The sequence below is a fragment of the Fundulus heteroclitus genome, chromosome 14, assembly GCF_011125445.2.
Source record: "Fundulus heteroclitus isolate FHET01 chromosome 14, MU-UCD_Fhet_4.1, whole genome shotgun sequence".
NCBI lineage: Eukaryota > Metazoa > Chordata > Actinopteri > Cyprinodontiformes > Fundulidae > Fundulus > Fundulus heteroclitus.
The window spans coordinates 9,149,490-9,171,791 of NC_046374.1; the positions used below are offsets into that span (position 1 = coordinate 9,149,490).

At 43.0% G+C, this 22,302-nt stretch overlaps 1 protein-coding gene across 1 annotated transcript in view; it reads right to left on the reverse strand.

Annotated features, from left to right (window-relative positions):
- Nucleotides 1-1,226: 1,226 nt before the first annotated feature.
- The window catches only part of LOC118565915 (mitogen-activated protein kinase kinase kinase 11-like), a 39,184-nt gene continuing 18,108 nt past the window's right edge, over nucleotides 1,227-22,302 (reverse strand). The window contains exons 2-8 of the mRNA XM_036146995.1: nucleotides 15,079-15,259; nucleotides 9,404-9,552; nucleotides 8,330-8,505; nucleotides 1,833-1,932; nucleotides 1,682-1,774; nucleotides 1,397-1,469; nucleotides 1,227-1,308 (exon numbers count right to left, since the gene is read on the reverse strand). Of these exons, the coding sequence (XP_036002888.1) occupies nucleotides 1,227-1,308; nucleotides 1,397-1,469; nucleotides 1,682-1,774; nucleotides 1,833-1,932; nucleotides 8,330-8,505; nucleotides 9,404-9,552; nucleotides 15,079-15,259 (854 nt within the window). The remainder of the gene's footprint in view (nucleotides 1,309-1,396; nucleotides 1,470-1,681; nucleotides 1,775-1,832; nucleotides 1,933-8,329; nucleotides 8,506-9,403; nucleotides 9,553-15,078; nucleotides 15,260-22,302) is intronic.

Here is a 22,302-nt window from a genome sequence, read left to right on the forward strand (position 1 = left end):
TTACTTTATTCTCGTAATTTCAAAAGAAAAAAGTAAAAAAAAAGACACCCCAACCAGCCAAAGGAGTCTCCAGTATCTGGCACTATTATTTTGGGGGTAACAGGCTGATGAGTTTGGGAACCCCGTGTAAGAACAATTCATACTATGTTTTGAAAGGTTGCAAAAATTTTAGCTCTTAATTTCCTCAGGATGCTGACAATCTACTGTGAATGACATGCAATACTCCAAAAATAATTATCGAAACTTATATAAAAAATAATTATAGAAAGGTATATAAAAACTTATATAAAAATAACATTTAGCAGTTGCATTAGCAACTACAACCATTAGCATGCCAGAACTGGCTTCTTTATGGCCTTTCAGGGATGCTAAGCTAGCATTAGCACTGAACTGCACTCCAGCTACTTAGCTAGCTAGCTAAGTAGCTGGTAGGTGTAGCTAATTTAGAACTACTGGTGTAGTTAAAAATATCCTAAATGTAAAGAGTGTGGATTCAAATATGTTAAAGAGGAATCTTCAACTTTAGTCCTTGAGAGCAGCTGTTCTGAAACCTTTCACCGTGTCCCGTTTGCGACGCACCTGAATAAAATCAAAGACTGGTTCTGAGAGCCTAAAGAGCAGCAAGACCTGCTAAGATATTTGGATATTTTTTGGGGCAGGAATGCTTCTGTATAAGTTGCAGGACAGTGGGTCTCAAGGACTAGAGTTGGGCAACCTTATGTTAAAGGCATTCTGTCACTTAAAATCTGGCTCAACAAATTATCTACTATTGGCTATTAGCATGTCTGGATGGTTAGCAAGATAAGAACCGTTCAGTTTTTTTTATTTGTTAATTCATTAATATTAACTTTTTTCTAACATTTCGTAACAAACATAAATACAACAATAAATATAATTAAGTTGTTGAGTATTATATTTATTTTTATTTCTAACGTTTTTTTCTCAAGCCAATCTTTGAGAATATTCAAACTACATACATTTTTGCATATGACCAAATGAATTCCAGTAAAAAAATCAAAGCAAAATGAATCCCCAATAACAAGCATGGAAAAGAATAAAAAAGAAACATTGATTCAGCACCAGTATGCCTTGAAGGAAAGTAAAAGACCGACTGCAGGGGGAAAAGGAAGGCCTCTAAAAGGAGAGTCAAAGGCATAGACTGGAAGCGACAAATTGAGAGAGGCCAGTGTATCTCTGGACAGTGAAGTGTTGATGGAGTGGTTGGCTCACTCTCCCCTCTCATCATCACCCCCACCCAGCACCACCACCACCGCCGACCGCATAGCGCCCCTGCTGCTGCTGGAAGGCCTGCCAACAACACACAAACACCACTGACAGGCCACACACAGCGCGCATTTACGCATGCTTGCTCAGCCCATAATACACTCAGACACGCATTGAGACACTGGATGGGAACTGCTGCTGTGCCTGGTTGGACTCTGTTAGAGCAGAGGACACATCAGCTGAAGCTGTCAGGGTGAGTGTGGGGGAGAAAACGGTGCTCAAAGCGGTCAGTGCAATCGGACAGGTGTGGCTTTGATCCACCCCTATACAGGTCGACAACGATAGGAATCCTCCTTTGCAGCTTGAAGCTCGTGTTTTCCTGTTTCCAAATCAGTTGAGCTCTTGAAGCAAGGTTTCCGGCGGCGAAGGTTACAGTCAAAAACCGCAGACAACCAACCTTGCGGCATGCTGATCTTCTCGCCGTTCTTGCTCTGAGTTTGGTGCTTCTTGCAGGTGCCCTTCCGCTTCTTGACGTTGGCTTCTCCTGGTTCTGGTTCAGGTGGAGGATGAGGAGCTGAGCTCGCCGCCTAAAGACGTCCTGCTCCCACTGGGCCAGCTGCTGCTGCTGCCGCTGCCGCAGGAACTCCTCGTGGGACTTCTGCTTCCAGAGCCGCTCGCTTCAGCTCCCTCTTCACGGCATCGCAGCTCCTGATGGAGGAGGAAAGAGCGCCCGTATCATTAGATGGGGCAGAGCACTGTGCGGGTGTACAGAGAGTTACTAAATTATTCATGCCATTAAAATTCTTCACATTTTATAAACGTTAACAACCAGAATCCTCTGCATATTTCGTCTTTGGGATTTTGTGATATACCTAAAGTAGGACATAATTGCTCTGTCTTGTCACAGATTCCTAATTGGATTTAGGCCAGGACTTTGACTGGGCCATTCGGACACATTAAAAATGCTCTGATCTAAGTCGTTCCATCATGCCTCTGGTTGTTCCCCGTCCCCGCTAAAGACAAACACATGACGCTGCCACCACTATGTTTCACTGCGGGACGGGTTTGTTCAGGGTCATATGCTGCGTTTTGGCCTCATCCGACCAGAGCACCTTCTTCCACAGGTTCGCTGTGCCCCCCTACATGCCTTATGGTGAACTGCAAATGGGACATTTTATGGCTTTCTTTAAACAGTTGTCTCCTTTTCTTGCCATTCTTCCATAAAGACTAAATTTGCAGAGTGCACAACAGATATCTGTCATGTCAACAAAGTCTCCTACCCGAAATTGGATCTCCATTGCTCCTGCCTCTCAGCTCTTATGACTAATGCGCTCCCTGACAGAAAAATCAGTTTAGGGTGAAAAGCCTTTTTTCCTAGCTTTTCTTTTGCGCCATACATTTTCTACCACCAGCTGATGGATTGAACAGTGCTCTGCCAGATGAACAAAGCCCGGGATCTTGTTTTACCCAACATTGCTTTAAAAGCGTCTACAGCCACCTCCCCTGACCCGTCGGCTGCGTTCCTTGGTCTTCATGATGAGGTTTGATCACTGATGTTCTCTATCAAACATCTGGGACCTTTACAGAACAGCTGCTCTTATACTGGTTTCCAACTACACACCCATTTGCATAAAGGAGGACTAGGAATAGGAGGCAATCAGTCACGTCGGATTTTATTTAGGGGTATCGGTGCAAAAGGGACGGAATGCATGCCACACAAAGTCATGTATCATTTTCCTTTTACTTCACATTTATGTTCCATTTTTGTTGATATATCACATAAAATCTCAGTGAAGTTTGAGACTACTGTGAAGAAGGTATTTATTGAAGGCACTTTTTCACGCTTGACTGAGTTTAGAAAGATTTATTTCATGATGTTAAAACGATCTGCTTCAAGGCTCTTACGTTACACATGCTGTACCTCCACTGAAACACGTTTACTTTACAAAAATCATGGAAATAGGTTGAATTTGGATAAACTAAAAGGATGGCTTTGTAATGTTGCCTACCTTTCTATCAGTACTCCTTCTCAGACTATAAAAAAAGCAAACAATAAAGCTTTTAAAGCCCTTTGCCGCTCCCCTTCTGAACTACTTTCAGAGGAGCAGCCTGAAAAACAACCTGTGCTCACAATAAACAACAGCTTTATAGCTTCTAATATATCCAGAGGTTGTGCGTGTTCTTCAACCAGCCCTGCAACATTATTACCGGCTTGTACCAAAGCTTCGCTTTTAGCTTGACAGAGTTCACATTAAAATGCCGGCTCAGCGGAGCAGAAATATGCGCCGTTCTGCTGTAAACATTCAAGGCAAGGCCTGCTAAATGGCAGTCCGAGAGCCCACACAAAGGCAACAATCTTAGGTTTCATTTGATGTTCTCTACCCCAGATATAACAAATGCCCGACACATCCATCAAGAGATGATCACGCTGCTTTGCCAGAGAGGTGGGAAGAATCAAAACATCTGTATAGGAAGGAAAAATGGAGCTAAAAAGAAGGGAATGCAGAAAATAAAAGAAGAGCTTGATATGTAATCTGTAATTTGGCAGCCATTTTTGTCTTGACAGAAAAAAACATGCCAAAACCACGGTTGATGGTGAGGGATTACGTGAATATTTTTAGTGTTTGATATATTCTATTCTATTGAGCTGGTTTCTGTTCAGTAACCTAATAGTTTCCTGTTATGTTACATTTTATAAATATGTCTATGTTTAATAATGTGTGGGAAAAACCAAAATGTTTGTCTATTCAGTCCGTTACAATATAATAATGTGCCTCTTAAAATTCAGCCTTTCGTGTTAAAGAAAGACCCTCTTTATACAAGAGAAAGCTAGGGTTTTTTAAAAATGGCCACACATCAATTAATCGTTAGTCGATCGGTAAGATCAATCAACTTTAGATCAACTCATTAATCAACAACTTACATCCCTAAATGGGATATAATCAAGACAAAGCCAGAAGTTTCTGTCATGGCTCATTATCGAAATTACTTTTCTAGATTTAGTTTGAAGATTTGAGTGTGTTTCTGTCCTATTTTTAATATTTACATTCAAATAGTTTTTTAACCAGTTTACAACAAAACACACATACAGACTTTATATATAAAAAAACATTAACAGCAGGAAACAGTTACAAAACAATGCTGATTTAATCAATTTGAAGTTGTCTTCATGACAGAATAGTCTTGTTTGTGAAACTACATTTACAGTAAAACAAAAAAGACATTCCTGCTTTACAGCCAAATCAAGCATTACAAGTTCCATGAATACATATACATAATAATGGAAACAAACTGCATTTTTGTACTATATATTTTTAAACTTATCTGGGTTCATTTCATAGCTAATACACAGCCCAGATGTTTATGTTTCCATGTCAAAAACGTTTCCATGAAAAAAATGTTTCCATGTTTTATTGAAAAAGTTGCTCTATTCCTTCTAAAAGGTTTTATGACGCATTAAACCACAAATTTCACCAAAGATATTACAGGCACAGACAGCCTAAATTCTTGATATATAAACTATAAGCTGCCTTTAATTCCAGTCCAGGCTGTTCATCCTGGTCTCCATATTCACTGATATTGCGATATATTGCACATCCTTAATTCACAGTGTCTAAAAACATTATTTCTCATCCACATACCCTATACTTCTACGCAAAAATTAACAATCTATATCACATGCTAACCAGACTTTCATGTATTTAGAACTTTACAGGATAGATCAATACAAAGTAATGCAGTTTCTTCCTTTTTTCATTCACCCCCCTTTAAACTGACATCAGAGGTCACTTGAATAGCTCACAAAGTCTACCTGTATGTAATTTATCTCAGTAGAAATCTGGCTGTATTACGAAGGCATTTGGGAACAAACAGCATCATGAACACCAAGGAACTCAGCAGACTGATTTTTTTCCTCTGTAAAAAGTTAAAACCATGTAGGGGTATCAAAAATAATTGATATCTCCGTAAAACCAATGCAAGATAATTAATTCAAAGATACTTAATTGCGTCAAAATCAATACAAACTAATCCTTTTACATTTGTCTAAATGGTGGCATATCTTCTAGCAGCAGTGCAGAAACAACTGATGCTCGGCCCCTCCACTCCCTCCAGCCCCACCTGACCAAAACAATGAGCTGCTGCTGGAAGCTATGAACTCTGCAACAAGTCAAAGACATCCAGCTATTAAAAAAAAAATAAAAAATGCTACTCTCTCCGAACAAAGCATTGTTCGGGAGTACTTTCCCAATGAGGCAGACAAGTAGGAAAAACCAAATGCTGCCACATCCTAGCTGTGCTAATGCTACAAGCTAACGCTACAACAATGCTTGAGAACAAATGAATGTGGTCAGTAAAGCTCCTGGATCTGCAACAGCAGAGTAGTAAACCTCCCGGACGACATAAGCTAACACTAGCTGTTTAAATGAGGTTGACGGACAGCCCAATAACAGGGTTCTGTTGAACTGAGCTATCCCGTCGTGGTGCAAAGCCTCTGGAGGCTAATGTGGCTAATAATAACACAGGATATAGTGGAGCCAGGCTGAGGCTGACAAATACAACAGAAACCTGTAGCAACCAACCCTGCTGCTGGAGTGGATCACAAAATAAAATGTTAGGCTAACTTACCCAAAAAAAGCTGAATATGTACAGGGCTCCTACTGAACACATTTGCACGGATCAGATTTATGGCTACACAATTTATTTTAGCATAGTACGATCCTTTATTTGTCCCGCAGTAGTAACATTTAATTGCATCGTCACTAAATTGACAGGCAAATGGAAGCACAGAGTTGCACACTAACGATAAGCCAATATAATAAAACTAAATAATTGCATGACTGAATTCTAGGTACATAAAGGATCTGAGAAAGGATATTAACACTTGTACTATTAGTGTCATCGTATCTATTGTTTAGCTAAACAGGAAAGTGACCGTTTTAAATTTTATTTATTTTTTCAAAACCTCCATGTTGTGATATTGTAATTAAACATGATTAATCTTTGCTCCTAGGTAGAAAGAACCCTGTCCATTCAAAAATGTTGCCGTCGTATCAAAAATCTTATGAATCAATTTTTTCTTCCTGTCCGTTTTGAGTTTGAGATTTTAGCATCGTGACAACCCTAATACTGTGTAATCGTTTTCTTCCATTTTGCAGTTATGAACTAGTTTGTGATGGTGTCAAATTTCAATAAAATACATTGAGGTTTGAGGCAGGGTTGTGGAAAAAAAAAGTAGAGGTATGAAGACTGTAGCTCTCTTCACACCATCACAGACACAGGTCGATTCTTTGAAGCGAGCGTTTGTTCACGAGCTGCATTCATAAGCTGCATCTTCCTGCCATCATCATCATACCATAGCATCATGGGACATCACACCCCACACCGCTGTAAGATATACAGAATACAAAAACACATACTAACAAAATGTAAAGAGTAACATGAAGGCTATGGGCCAAACCACCATCCAGCTGTGATAAAGAAAAGACAAACCAACCATATGCCTCGTTGGCCTCAGCCTCATTCAGCTTCACTTCATCAACAACAAAACAGCGCTGCATGTGTCTGTGTTAACAGTCTGAGCGACTTCTACCACCTTTGCGAGATCCCGCAAGATTAACCAATCATGCGTAATTTCAGCACCAGCTTCACGAGAGTTCATCAGTGGGCATTTTAAAGCTTTTAAAGAGGCAAACGTACATAACTGTGCCAAATGAAATATAAATGCATTAGAACTTGGGTTAAAGTGTCAAATAAAATTATTCATTTATTCACAGAGCTTATTAAATAAACTAATGCACTGTAAATGCTTAAACAACAACACCTACAACCACTTTAAGAGGCACTCTGCAGTAATATCCATACATCTAAAGATATCTTTTCTGTGTTTTTTTTCCCTTTTAGGCAGTCAGATTCTTTTCTAATCTTCTAAACGAGTCTGGATCAGTATTTCAACTTCTTCCTCGATATCCTTCCATCAACCTGGGAGACTTTTCCCGCCAAAACGAGGCGATTCCCAAAACCTGCCATTCCACAGATTCAGATAAAAGATCATGCATCTCTCTGGCTTCCAACAAGCATGAAGTTTTAGTTGCTGTTGACATAAATTTGCCGGTTTGTCTTTTTGTCTAAAGGCACTTCAACACTTGAGGAAAGCGGACTAAAAAAAGCTCATCCTGTGAGTAGTGCGCAACCTGTTGCATCACCTGATGCACAGGAACCTGTGTCATAAGCTGCAACATACATGATCTGTGGTTTCTAAAGCCACGACTCCAGACCGTTCAGATGTGATGAATGCCTCTTTGGTTTGTTTAGTTTCACTTGAGGTGCATGGTATTTGCTGCTGGCCTGATTTTAAACAGTAGATGGCACGGCAGGCAAAATCGGCTCCACTTAAAGAAAATACAAATTTTGCTTTATAAATGTTACATTTTCCCTGTTTTTACTAATCTACATACAGCCTGGCAATATATACGCCTGTGTTAACGTTGAGTCATGTATAAGCTTCATGCATACTTATAAAAACAACTCCTTTGTCGTTCTCCGTGTTTGCCGACTGTTAACTGCGGTGTGTGCACTGTTACAAAATGGCGATGTGCACAACCAGACGAAACGACAAACCACGCCCCCTACAAACCGTGTGAGCACAGGATAAAGCAGGTGTCAGGCATTAACACAAAAACCAATATGCAGATGGCTAAAATGTTAAACTAAAGGCTTGACACGACAGATCAACCCACAGTGTGTGTGAAAACCACCTTTATATGAAGGAATCCAGAGGATTATTGTTATTTAGAGAGGGATCTGGTCCCACTGGGGTTTCCCACACTTTAGTTTATTGCTAAACAAAAAGCTGATTTTAAGCCACCAAGCTCATTGCTAAAGAAGCAGATTTTTGCCATGTAAATGGAAAGTTGAGTGGAAGAAAACCTGTTGCCTATAATAACGTAGCACAGACCCGTAGCTGCTTTAGAGAGTAAACTTCTTTTGCCGTCTTTGCAGTTTACTTGTGAGGCAGCAGGCAAAACATTTGGGCCTAACTGCGACTGGTCAGCAGGCGGCCAGAAGGCTTCCCTTACGGTGTGGGTCGAGGTTGCACGCCTCCTACCTTCTCTTTGGCCCGCAGCTCATCAAACATGTCCTGGATCTCCAGCTTCCAGTCGTCCTGCAGCGAGTGAAAGGAGTCCTGCGGCATCTCCTCCTTCACCTGCTGCTCCAGGGCCGTCAGCTGCGTCAGGATGGAGCAAAAGTCAGGTCTCCGGTGAGGGTCCTGGTCCCAGCATTCTGCCACACACACACACACAGAGACAGGCAACATGTTGTGATCTGTGATCATGTGCTGCGCCTTAATGCAAGGGGCTGTTAAAAAGATGGGCAAATTACTGATGGTAACCAGCATTAAACTGCAGGACATATATCTTTATATACTTAATCTTTGCTTGTGCAGCTGTTTCCTTAAAATGGTAAAAAAGAATCCAACAGATTGAGTAGTTCCCAGTACAGTTTCACTTCTTTTTCGTTCTGAAACCAGGAAGTCGCTCGCTCATTAAGCATACTTCGACTCCGAAGCTGTCAGATCGGATCTTAGGTGCTAAATTAGACCAAATGACTCACTCAAAAGGATGCTTCTGCACCACAGAATGCTTAATGAATATCCTGCAATGCCTGTGACTCTTATTTACACGTTTCAGCCGATTCCACAGATAAGCTGATCTCTTGTTGAAAGGGTTCTGCCTAATTAACCTGCTATGGGGAGATCTGCGTAATTTGCTGCAAAACTTTGAGCATAATAAGCAGATCAAAAACCAACGCATTAATTAAGTCATCATCAAGGGGCCGCCGGGTCGTTTATATATATTTATTTTTTTTATTGAATCAAGGAAGATGACGAATAGAGGCACAAACTCCAGAACATTGTCTGTTTCAGCAAAGTATCTGGGTATTGTTTCTTTTAGACAAACACATTGCACAAGCTAGATCCAGAACAACGCACTTCCTCCCTTCCTTAATAACCGCAGAGATGAAGCTTTTTTTCCTTCTTCTCCGTTTCACTGCAGCTTTGTGGAAATGGGGAAAAAAAATCATGTGATGATGGCTACAGTGATGAATCGATCTCGAGCCACTGAACTGTCACCAAATGAGGGGAGGGAGAGAAAAAAAAAATCTAATTAGAAAATCCCACCTGACATGAGCTGGGCGAAGGGTTCGGGGCAGGTGGAAGGGATGGGCAGGGTGAGCTTGTTGACAGCGACTCCGTAGGCAACGGCAAGACCATCGATCCCTCTGTAGGGGGCCTCCCCCGTTAGCAGCTCCCACAGCAGGACACCATAGCTGGAAATAAAATTTAAAGAAACAGACACAGTGTGCTCAGAACAAAAGTTGGACCAAGGACATACCCTGAAGCTCAAATGGAAAAGTTTTCATATTTTTCACTTTAAAATGCCAACTCGCCTCGTTCTGATCAGGTTCTCAGGTGCTAAACCCTCATCTTCCAGGTTATGGCTATATATAGTTACTACATGCACTGCTGCCCCGATGAGTCCCCACGCTACTTAAAAACACCCGCAGGCCGAGAGCGGCTGGCTGGACGGACCGACAGACAAACTTTATTGATCCCTCATGAAAAATCCTTCACGGAGATTAAAATTCCAGCAGCAAAGAGCATTTAAATAGCTAAAGCGGGATAACTGCGGAGCAACTGTGGGAGTTACAGCCCGACTTGGATTTTGCACCTGATGAGGTCATGTTTTGTTGTGAAGACGAAGGCGGCGCGTGGGAAAGGAGATGTGGAGAACCAGAGGGAAACCATATCGGAAGTAATCAGTGCTTGGCTAAACTGTTCATACCTTCTGAAGCGCCTCATGTTATCACGTTAAGACTACAAACATTCAGCGCATTTCATTGGGATTTTAAGTCAGGGACTGACACAGAGGAATACAGCTGTATAGTTGTGAAGTGAAAGGTTGGGGATAAATGGTTTTCCACATTTCTTTGGAGATGAAAATTAAAACAGTGGCATTTCTTTTAACCCCCCTAACTCTGATGCTTCCCTTCAGAAGTCACCTAAATCAAAAAATAAAACTGGGGAAACTTCTGTTGATTAAATACGAGAAACTAATACTGCAAATACCCCAGAACACACTTTCTCCACAGTGACACATGGTGGGGGAAGCATCGTGCTTTGGGGATGTTAATCTTTAGCCGGGGCGGATCAAGGGACAGACACAGATGGTCAAACTTGTTGGAAAGGAAGGAGATTTAAAAAAAAAAAAGGCAATATTAGAAGAGAAGCTGCTGGATGCTGCAGAAATACTTCACACTGGTTAATGGTTAAGATCGAAGCACATTCATATGGTAGAATGGCCCAGTCAAAGTACAGAACCAGATCAGATTGGACATCTGTGGGAAGTCTTGGAAAATTACATTTAAACATTCCCCATCTTAAAGAATACGTGCAACCATTTCAGTCAACAAGTGTGCAAAGTTCAAAAGAATTGATGCTGTGGTTGTATTAAAAGGCCAAAAGCATTGATCCATGGGGGACTGTGTACAAATGCACACCACACTTTTAAGATTTTAATTAGTAAAAAAAAAAATGGAAAACGCCTTTCACCATTTTCCTTTCACTTGACTTTCACCCTGCTCTCTGTTAGTCCATCACCAACAACCCCAGTAAAACAGATCGAGGCTAACGCTTGCAGTGTGACAAAATGCCAAACGTAAATTAATCCACAAGGTATGAAGACTTTTGGAAGGAGCTGGATTGGCCAGCAAACAAGTTAGATTTGTGCTTTTAAAATGCTGACCAGCATTTCCAGAGAGCACACAGAACATCAGAAAGTCCAAGTGAAAGATTAGGAAACGATACAAGCATAAGTGTGAGGAAAACAACCTCAAGGCTAAATGACTCATTTAGACAAATAATAAATATTTCATCTTACACGTTAGTCAGCTTTTCAGAATTAATTTCCATTTTTAGCAAATCAGTTCTCTACGTTTCCCCGTATTATCCTGCTAACGAACAGGGCCTTCCAGGGAGAGACCGTCTGATCCATCTGCCAGACCGTGGGGCCCTTCGCGTCATCAGACGCTACGGCAGAAACAGGAAGTGCCGTTGTAGTCCACGGTGGACACAGGGAGGAGGAGACTGGCAGACTTAGGACGACTCCAATAAACCAATAGGCTGACAGGAGGAAGCAGCTTGTCTATTATACTCCGCAACCTCAAAACAATTTCGGTTGTACAAAAACGTGTCAAAGTTTGTCACTAATTTTACGAGGTACCGTAGTATACTTCCCCTGGCGGAGCTAATATGGCGGCGAGGGTATTGCGTAATGGAAAAGAAAAGAAAAATGTAACTTTCAGGAGTTTCCCAGGTAAATGCTTCCCTGATTCCACGCAGGGCCAAAGACTCTGAAGCAAAACTGCAGTGAAGCGGTGCGTCGGCCCCCATATGCAGGACAGGTAGCCTTCCAGCCATCAGCTCCCTGCTGTGGTGCAGCCTATGACTTTATCCATTTCAGTCGCTGGGCTTGGTCTTGTGCAACTGTGATCCAACCCCGTCACGACAAACTGATGCAACGCAGTGTGGAGCCAGATGAAGCGCGTGCTTACGGAGCGCTGAGAAGGCAGGCGCGCTCAGCACGGACAAACAGCCTCGGCTCTGGAGCAACACACAAAGCCTTGTGGAAGCCGAGTCTTCAGAAGATGAAGCGTGGCGAAGGACTTGGATCCCCCACACCGCCAATTAGCCCTCGCCCGGCCCCGGCCGAGAGCGCGCCGGAGGCTCGCAGAGACGACAGGCCGCCGCCTTCAAGCGTTTTTATTTTAGTTCCTTAATTACATCTTCCACGCGCTGTGACTGCGCAGAAAGTCGCCGCCGGCTCGTCCAGGGGCCGCCGTAGGTTTCCGCTCTGCAGATTTGGAGGCGAGCAGCAGAGGACGGATGAGAAGGAATCCCAGAACAAAGATGGGCCTTCATTTGTCAGAGGAAGGCTGCCTGCTTTTGCCCCGGGAACGCTGAGAATGAGCTCGCCCCGTTGTCCCGCTGTTAGAGCTGGACCGCGGAGGCCAGAAGAAACCCTGAGAAGCTCTCTGGGTTAATTCAAGTAGGACTTGGACTAATTAGGGTTTTTTTCTTATACGGTAAAAACATCCCAGAGCAGCTCCAGCATCAAGATCCCTTTTTGACGTTCTTGGGGAGCGTTTTCCACTGATTTACAACTGAAGCCAATCATTTGACAGCAGCTGCTTTAATCTCAATAAAGCAAACGTGAGAATGAGTCATGGTTTTAGGACTACAAATCTTTCTGCTATTTGCAAACGCTGAACCTTTCTGAGTGCGCCCATCCGCATCCCGCGGCTAAAACTGCACTTAAAGGCCACCAGAAGTCCACTTCAGCAAATCTCACAGTCATTACGACAAAGCCTAAACCCCTGATTAGGGGATTCCTTGCTAACGCATGGACGCGCTTCGATGCGCACGGCGCCGCTCACCAGAGAGAGGGCTGTGGTCAGGTCTGGTGCGCGGCCTCCTTGCCCGTCTCTAGCCGAGACAATGGGACAGTGTGCAGCACACATGTCTCACAACAAAGCACAGAGCAGCTCTTTGAAGAGGCGCCGTCACATGGCCACCGCCGCGGCCTTGCCCCAGTCCGTCGCCCCGTCTCTCCTTCGCTTCGTCAACGAGTCTGCACTTACGGCTCCTGCTTCTTTCTGCTGGTGAGCAGACGCTGCTGCTGCTGCGCGCAGGGGAAGACGTGCAGACCGCAGACTCTCAGGTTAACGGAGAAGTCTTCAAACCCTTTGAACGCTTACAACCACAAACTTCAAAGAAAAAGAAAAGCCTGAAAGGCGCGTTGAGCATATATGTCCAGCTCCTTTTATGAAATATAACGTTCAGGTGCAACCAGCTGAATTCAAAGCAGAGCTCACCTGTAACTGGACAAAATGTGTGTTCAGTAAGTTCAGTTCTGTGAGACACTTCAGGTCACGCTGCACAGTAACACAAAACACATCCAAACATGTGGCTCCGCTGTATTGACATTTTCTCCTCTCATTTCTTTCCAACAAAGTGTACGTTGATAAATAAAGTCCCTAGGAGCCCTACGACGTCTAAAAGGGCTAAATAAAACAGGCATTGAAAAATGTTGTCTTTCATTTTTTAGTTGCAGAAAATGCCAAATGAATGATGACAACAGTAGGCTGACACAGAGGGTGAGTATGAAACAGCTCGTGACTGCAGAGCACGGAGGTTGACCTGTGATGCTGTGGCTCTGATTCTCTTATAAAGGCCTCATATCATTGCATTTGCATCCCTACTAATGTGTTTAGAAAACATCTTTTAAAAAATGTTGTGGCTAAAACTTGCCCATTAACCGCGCACTGGACCCTCATTGAGCTCCATCCTGACAAGAAGCCTCTAAAAGGTATTGAGTAGTGGAGCTGCTGCAGCAGCAGCGGCTGCAAAGCCACCGGCGCTATCTGCAGATGGACCGCAGCCCTTAAGTATTACAAACACGACAACCGCTCCCTAAACCCCAAAGCGGTCCGCCAGCATCTGCCCACGGCCTGGAGCGCGTGTCCTCTCTGGGGTCCGTGCTTAAAAACTGCTAATTCTTCTTCCGGTGTGTCTTTGGTATGAGTGAACGTTAGCTCCTTTTGAAACACATTAGGAAGCAAAACCTATTTTTACGCTACAGGTTAATGTTAAGAGTTTTATTTGGAAGACCCAGGACACGCTGGAGGGATTATGTCTCCCGGCTGGCCTAGGAACACCTTGGGATTCCCCCAGAGGAGCTGACCCAAGTGGCTGGGGAGAGGGACGTCTGGGCCTCCCTACTGAAGCTGCTACCCATGATACCGCAGACGGCCGATAAAGCCCCACAACATCTGTCCTTGCTCGCGCCCATTGCACATCTCCATCGATGGTTTATCTGGTACCACATTCATTCTGTCAGACGCTCAGCATCGTCTCCCGCTGCTACTGGCTGATCGGCCCAATTGAGGATGCAAATCTGTCATATTTAGTAAACTTGAAAATCAAGTTTTACTTAACGTTTACTGGCAAATTTGATTTTTTTTTAAGCTAAGTCGTGTGAAAAGGTACGATTTACTGCCTAGAACCCAGATGCTACATGCCTGGAGGCTTTTTCCCAAGGAGCTGAAGGATTATTCCAGCACGAAGGCTAGTTGCATTCCCATCAAGGCAGATTAGTGAAATTAAAACCGCGGCTAATGGTAATTTCCCTGATCTGGTTTCTCCATCAGCGGGACCGGTGCGCTGTGCTGCTCCAGACAGCAGCTAAACCAAAAACACTGCATCACTGTTACTGTGAACTATGTCTCAGCACGTGCTTTTACCACAATCTGGAAACATGGAACTAGAACTTCACTCACATTTTGCAAATAAGCTCTAAAACAGTTAGGATGTCAATATTTTTGGTTAATCTTAAATGAGGAAAACTACTGAAAGTGACCCAGACAAGGCCTTTAGTCACAAAGCCAAAGGATGATAAGCTTAACTTAATAATAAAGATCAAACACAGGGCTGACTCTGGCTATGTTCACACTGCAGGTCTTGATGCTCAATTTAGATTTTTTGCTGAAATGATTATATTTTTTGTGAGGTGGCTGTTTCTACAAGTGTTCAATTAAGTTTTGTTTTAAAAAGACTACTACGGGGTGTGGACTTGTAGTTGGAGAGTGACGTGAAAGACTGTGTTCAAGTTTAAACTGAATTCGGAGGTAGTTCTCGTTTTTTTCCATTTCCCCCCCCCCTGCTTACCAGCAGTGCGGTAAGAGAGGCCCTCAGCATCATGCTGCCACCACCGGCTGGCAGCCTCCTCCTGCACTCACCTCCACACGTCGCTGCCCTTGGAGAAGGTGGAGGACTTGATGACCTCGGGAGCCATCCAGGCGTAGGTGCCAGCCGTGCTCATCTTGGTGGTCTTGTGCCACTCTCTCGCCAGGCCGAAGTCTGTGATCTTCAAGGTCAGACCCTCCATGCACTCGTTCTCTATGGGCTGGGCCAACAGAACTGCGGGAAGAAAGAAAGAAAAAAAAAAAAGAACGTCAAGAGTTTGCCGGCCGGCGGAGGAACGTATCACGTCTCCATGAAACCGATGGCTTGAGACCGACGTGGGCCCGTAACCGAAGATAAAAGCAAGCGTGTCTGGACTCATCCTTCAGTGTAAAGATTCTCAGTTTCTTTCTCACTTCCTCTTCCCCTTTTTTTTAAAAAAAATCAGGCCACTATAAACAAAACACACACACACACGTTTCTGCGTCACGCATCACTTTCCTGAAGCAACTATTTTAAATATATTCCTCTTGGCCCACCAGAACCATCGGCGGCCCTGCGTACGACAAACAAACGTGGCGCTTTGACAATACGGCGCTGGGGAAGGCATCCTGGGAAGAGGGAACACGAAACGGAGCAAAACGAACAAGATATTGTATTTTAATTCCTATCAGCTCAACCAGTGTTGATGTGAGGGTCTGCGTTTCCATTTGGTTTGGGTTAATTGTGTCTCTACCATAGTAGAGACTGGGGTCCACACATTTAAATGATGAAGAAAATGGGCAGAGAAAGCTGTAAAAAGGAAAGAAAATGTCAGAAAACGGATGAAAAGGACTGGTTTGAAAGCCTTCGTGCACCTTGGATGGGGTGATGGACTCCACCACTCCTGCTTGAATAAAAACTGTAACTGTCTCCAGCTCCAGTCTGCGTTAGAACAGGGGGCGGACTGTGGCTCTGATCACCCGTTAGACCATCCAACACAGGAGAAAAAAAAGGCTATTCCAGTGTGTAAGATTATTGGATGGCAGCTGAACTGTAAAGATAAGCTGCCCATAAATCCATTATGTCACCAGTAAATTGGATGACTTCATAATAATAGCCGAGGATGGACAATATGGATTTTAAAATAAATCACAGGACCTTGTGGTAAGTATTGCGCTGGCCATAAAAGCCGAGTCGTTACGATCCCTCTTTGGCTATAAATTTATGATTGCATACAATCAGAACCTTATAAAACCCAAATATTGCTCTGAAAATAAACCTTAACCAGACCAACTTTATTTCTAAAGCGCGTTAAACAGCCACAGCTGAAACAAAATCTGCTGCACAAAACTGCAAACATACGTGAAAATCCCTTAGATTGGAAACTTTTTGACCATCTGTCTGGAGGATTTGATTGAATTGGACTTTGTAAACTGCTTTGAGATGATGCGTGGTGAACTGGCGCTATATACATAAAACTGAATTGAATTGCAAAGAAAGATCAACAAGGTCAAACTAAGTGTCGCTGATGCTGACAGCCGAAGAAGAAAAGAGGGCTTCAGGAAGAGTTTGAAAAGAAGCTCGTCAGCGGAAGATCATTCAAACCCTTAGGAATAAAAATAAGCATCTTAATATGAGCCCAAGAAAGCTCCAGAAAAATAAAAAATTTACTTTATTAACCATTAGAAAAGCAGACTACTTCCCGCCACCTGCTACACAAGTGCAGTTGACAGTACATGATGATAGGACTGGCCTTTCTGAACAAACCACATTTACTAAAACTCTCCGTGGAAAAATTGTTCATATAAAAAAGATGGAGAAAAAACACCAATCAGCCACACGGGGAAATTGAGAAACCGTCCCCTGATCCATTCTGACAGGCGGATACAACACTGAAAGGAATCAGAGCTACCCCACCCTCCATTCATTCATTAAATGCCTCAGAACTAAGACTTCTCACCATTTACGTTCTACTAGAGCATCCACCAACACCACTATGATGCGCTCTGTTTTTTTAGTTTTACATAACATTATGCTTCTATACTATGATGCATTAATCTTGAAATTCCTTCTTGTTCAAAACTAATAATTTGTGCAAAAAAAAAAAAAAACATTCCAGGTCAAGATGACAGAATTTGGTGCCTCTATTGGTTTTTGGGGGTTTATTTTGTTGCTGTGTTTGGTGCAGGATGTGATATCGCCAGTCCCTAAAATCTGCTTCAACGTCAACCCGTCACACTGGGCAGAGGTATGAAGTGAAAAAGAAAAAAATATATAAACTGAGTTTAGTTCAGTTCAAAAACACATTTAAGACACTATATGTGGGGAAACCGAGCTTGATTCTGTGTTTTCTGTCTGAGCGCCTGCATGTTTACAAGTTTTGTTACTAAAAGCAAAAGAACAGCCAATCAGATGTTCCTCTGTAAATTGATAGCTAGCGGTAATTTTCTTCACCGACTCTGGAAAATGGTTGCAGACGGGTATGATACTGTCCCAGTTGGGACTTTTTATCACAGTCATCATTTTATTTTAAAAACGTGCTTGTATGCCAAGCATTTTGTCTGGGAGTTGACCAGAATTAAAAGTGCAACTAAATACAAGCTGTGAACCAAGATGGCTGCCCTGCTGTTGTCAACAATGAAAATATAACAAAAGGTTTGCTGCTAGCGATGAGCTAAGGCCAGGTCTCTTACAGTGCCGTTAGCACCTAGCTTGATAAACTAACCAACTAATTTGGAGTTTTTTATTACTCCCAGTGCAGAAAGAGCAGAAGAGGAAAATCATGTCAGATTGAAAAGCACAACTAAAGGCAGCAGGTGTTCACTCTTTTTGTCTGCTTAGATCTGAGTAAAAAAGTCAAAATAGAAAGTTATACTAAACATTCATTTACTTGTGATAATTAACCTTCTATTTTAGCAGCTTTGCTTGAAAAGAAAGCAAAATGATCACTTTTATCATTTCTATAAACTTCTCCTAAAGACGATGAAAATGTGTTTTTATCCACGGTCATTATAAGGTGAGAAGATAATATACCAGAGAAGCTAGTTATCATTTGGCTCCATATGAGTAATATTCGGTGGATGGAAGTAACTTCAACCACCATCAATAAACCAGACCTGAATAAAACCTGTTTGTCGTTCCAAACGTGAACATTAGTCACATGTGGATGTCTGACAGAAAACAGGACAAAGACAGAGCAGTCCAGGTGGTGGACTCTCCTCCTGATGCGCAGGTAACCGATGTGTTATCCTGACAGGGTGACTCTCAGTGGAAACGGGGTCTAGCGGCGAGGATGGCGCTTCCCAGTGACTCTGGCTCACATGTCTGAGAACGGGAGGCGGCGGCGTCTTTCTTCCTCTTCGCCGACAGGCTGGTCATCGTTCAGGGCCCGACTCCCTGACACACCCGCAGAGGAGAAGCAGCAAAGAAACGTCTCACTCACGATGGGGAAGTAAGACTCCTGCTATTTGGAGTCACTTTCCAACTTTCTGCACTTGCCGCCTTTTCCCCGCTTTCCTTTCTTCCCCCTTCAGACCTTAGGGGGAAGAAGAAGAAAAAAAAAGTCTATTTTGACCAGACTCTCTTTGCACATTGATATGGGTTTCATCTTTTTTCGCTGCGGTTCTCGGACTCCCTTTGTCTCCCTCGTTCAGACATCCTGTGCTGCGCCTCGTAGCCCAGGGGCAGGGACTTTGACGTCACAAAGGAATGCATCACAAGAAGTTGTGTTGTCTGCTGTATTTGTGGGAGCTCTGAGGGGGAAGAAGAGACTTGGCTCTTTCATGATCTTTTCAATGCCAACTTGTGCACGCAGTTCTGCAAAGCCACAAGATTAATGAAGGATTTCCATTCACCTATCTAATAGTCTCACCGTACTCCTATGGCCACACAGGATACTTTGCATGACGGCAATGATCTCATATTATTCATCTTTGCAAACATGGTAGAAACCATCCGACGGTGATGTTGCTGATTGGTCTTAATAGATCCAAGATCTTCAGGGGGACAGAAAAAAAAAAAAGCTTCTGATGGTTTAATATCCGTCTAACTCCCCTTGACGCCTGAGTCATGGGTTCTGTGGGCTATTGTTTGAGTTGAGAGGATAGGAGCGCCGCTTCCACCCAGACCCTCGCTTGCTGAGCTGTGACCCTACTTCCAGGAAGTCACATTGATTTTGGCCAATTAGAGAGGCCTCAGCGATCATGAAAAAACTAAATGAATTTTATTTTGAAAGGCTTTTTTTTGTTTTATTTCATTTCTGTGCACACTGAGCACAAAGTGAGTTATGTTATTTAGGTAAACCCAGGTTAAGACCGGTCGCCGGCGTCCAGCGAGTCCCACGGGGACACGTCAGGATGTTAAAGACTGAGCCAAGTGTTGCGTTTCCTCACATCAGCAGCATCCGGACAGAAAAAAAAAGACGCATCTTTGGACACCATAAAGATGGCTCGGAGGTGCTCTGACAGAAAGAAACAACCAGAAAGCTGGACTTAATAAAGTGTTGTTGTTGAGTTTGGAGTCGGAAACTCCCAGATCTACTGAACGGTAAATTAAACCAACGATCCCATGCAAACGTTTTCCCACCATTTCACCTTTTTCCTCACGTTAAAAGCGACAAACCTTAAAAGATATATAGCCACATTATATGCTTAAAAAAGACCAAAAAACGTTTGATCATGATAAAATAAGGTTATATACATCAAGCCTCCATCCTGATAGTGTTTTGATGGTCCTTCTTGTGGATAAATATGACCCCAGCACCGGGCGCTATTAGCAGATATAAACAGACGTGGAGCCATCTAGCAACAGTTTCACAGAACTATCATAAGGCCGGTTTGCTTAATTAATAAATACAAATTAAATAATGACCAAGCCTGACACTCTGCAATGCCTCAGTAAAGCAGCAGCTCAGTGTGATCAAAGACCAACCGTTATTAATAAAACAAAAAAATCAACTTTTAAGCGCCTCATTTCAGAACAATCACTCACGTCAATCACCTCAGCGATCACATCTGAACCTCGGCAGGTTTAGCGTCTGCTTCAGTGAACACCAACGTTAATTTTCCCTCTTGGAATCATATTTTTTGCATTTTCACACTAGATCTTTGACCATTCTACATTGTTTCGCCTGGAGATGCTAATAGCCATTAGCCGCTTCCTTGTTTTAACTCCTGCTGAGCATGGGCAGTACGTACTAGCATTAAAATCATGAAACACAAAAGGCTTTATTTACTAACAAAAACAACAACTAATACGCCAGCAGGACGTTATAATCCTAAAAACTTTTTCTGCAACCAGAGTGAGCTACTGACGTAGAAATTTTGAAAAAGTCAAATAACAGGGGAAATCTCTGAGTCCACCTTTTGTTTACTTCAGGTGATTGAACACCATCCCCCAGTCACTATATTTAATGAGGGACAAAAATTCGGGGTCACACAACCTCCATCTACTCTGGGTGTGATGGAGGAGGATGAAAGGTTGTTTAGGGACATTATGAACCCCAAACAAAAGAGAGGAGAACAAACCCTGGAGTAAAATAAATGAGTTCTCCTCACAGCAACATAGCCAGACCTCAGCCAGATCTACTTCTCTTCGTTGAAACGGCGTACCCCAGGGATGTTACTTGAGCAACGAACGGATGCAGAGCCCTGACTCATCCTTCACCAACACGAGTGTAGAAATGAGGGAGAAAGATGTTAAACGAACATCTGCAACAAGGCGCGCCACAGATAGAGTGGTCCGCTGTTTCTGAGCACTGTCCCGTTTCAAAAGAAGACGGACAAAAAGGCAAAGTGCTACACAGTCAGGGATTAAAGAGGGTTTTGGGTTATTCTGAGAGATGCACCGGTCCAATTGTTTCCGATCCAATCCCATACCTGGGCCGAGCGTATATCGACCGATGCCGATGCCTGATCCTGCTGGTGAATGAGTGAACCGTATACATGTGAGTGACGTTATCAGGCTTGAAACAAACATTGTTAAAAAGTTCTGCATTTTCTATAGCGTGACACGTTTGGAGGGGCTAATTTAAGTTGACCAACTTTATCACCACCCCTCACAATTATCACACTGCAGATGCTGCATGTTGCAGTCAGACCTGCAGGCCTATCGAGTTTGAAATGTTTCCAAACAGCAGAATTGACTCGGTCCGCCGCTTGCTCCACGTTGCAAACATACAACTGAAGTGACTAGATCGCTGTAACTGTATTGCTATATGATATTAATTAAAAAAAAAGAAGAAATAACTGGATCGTAATGCTGGATCGGCGATATTCCTCCGATATCGGAACCAGCTGATCAGTCGACATCGGAGCCGATATTCGAGCCGGGTATCGGATCGGTGCATTGCTAGTTATTCTACACGTTAGAGACTCAAACGCATCATAAGACTGACCAATAGCCTAACATGTATATCAGCTTGCTGAAGCAGCAATGATAGGAAAATTAGCTTTATCCGCCTAAATGTTACCTCTGAGCAGCTTTCATCAACATGATGCTGTTTTATCAAAAGGATGGCGCTTTGGCTACATTGACTCGGAGCAGGGATGTCCGACCGCTAGATGCAGGTGGAGACGTTCACTGAGCAGCTAAAACCTCCTCTGAACGTTAAAGGCTATAACACGAAGCATTCCCCTTTTACTAACCGTGCTTTGATCCTAGCAAGCAGAGACCGGATCTACCCAGTGACTTTTACTCAAAAGCAGCCTTAAGTGCACCCACGTCTTTCTGACACATTTTATTCAACCTTTTTAAGTTCAGCAAGCATTCTGAAAAAGAAACAAAAAGAGAACAGAGTGCCCCAAATCCCGTTTTTGTTGCTGAAAACGGAGAACAGTCAACCCCCCCAAAATATATTGGCTTATTGGAGACTTCTCCTTTAACGAAGCAAACGCTCAAACCCCTGTATGTGTTTTTGATCTACAACCATTTATACTTCCCTTTCCCACAAAACGCTGACTCCTTCATTTTTTTTTAACTATTAGATCGTACAGTCAGATTTAAAAAAAAAAAAAAAAAAAAAAAAAAAAGTAGATTTTTGTATCCGGTGAGTATCTTTGGCTCAATGCAACTGTTGGGCCCCAGGGTGTCAAAGGTTTTGCACACTACTGACTTGGAGTGCCACCTGAAATGCCAAAAAAATAAAAGATTATTGTTTTTAATTTCAGAGACACTGCTTTTGCACGGCTGCGTATATGAGCCGCTTGGTGCACGGACGCTTTAACCGCTCCGTGCTGCTGAACTGCAGAGTTGACTCTCCACCTCTACGCCCACTTAAAGTGATTGAGGGGCTGAGTCTA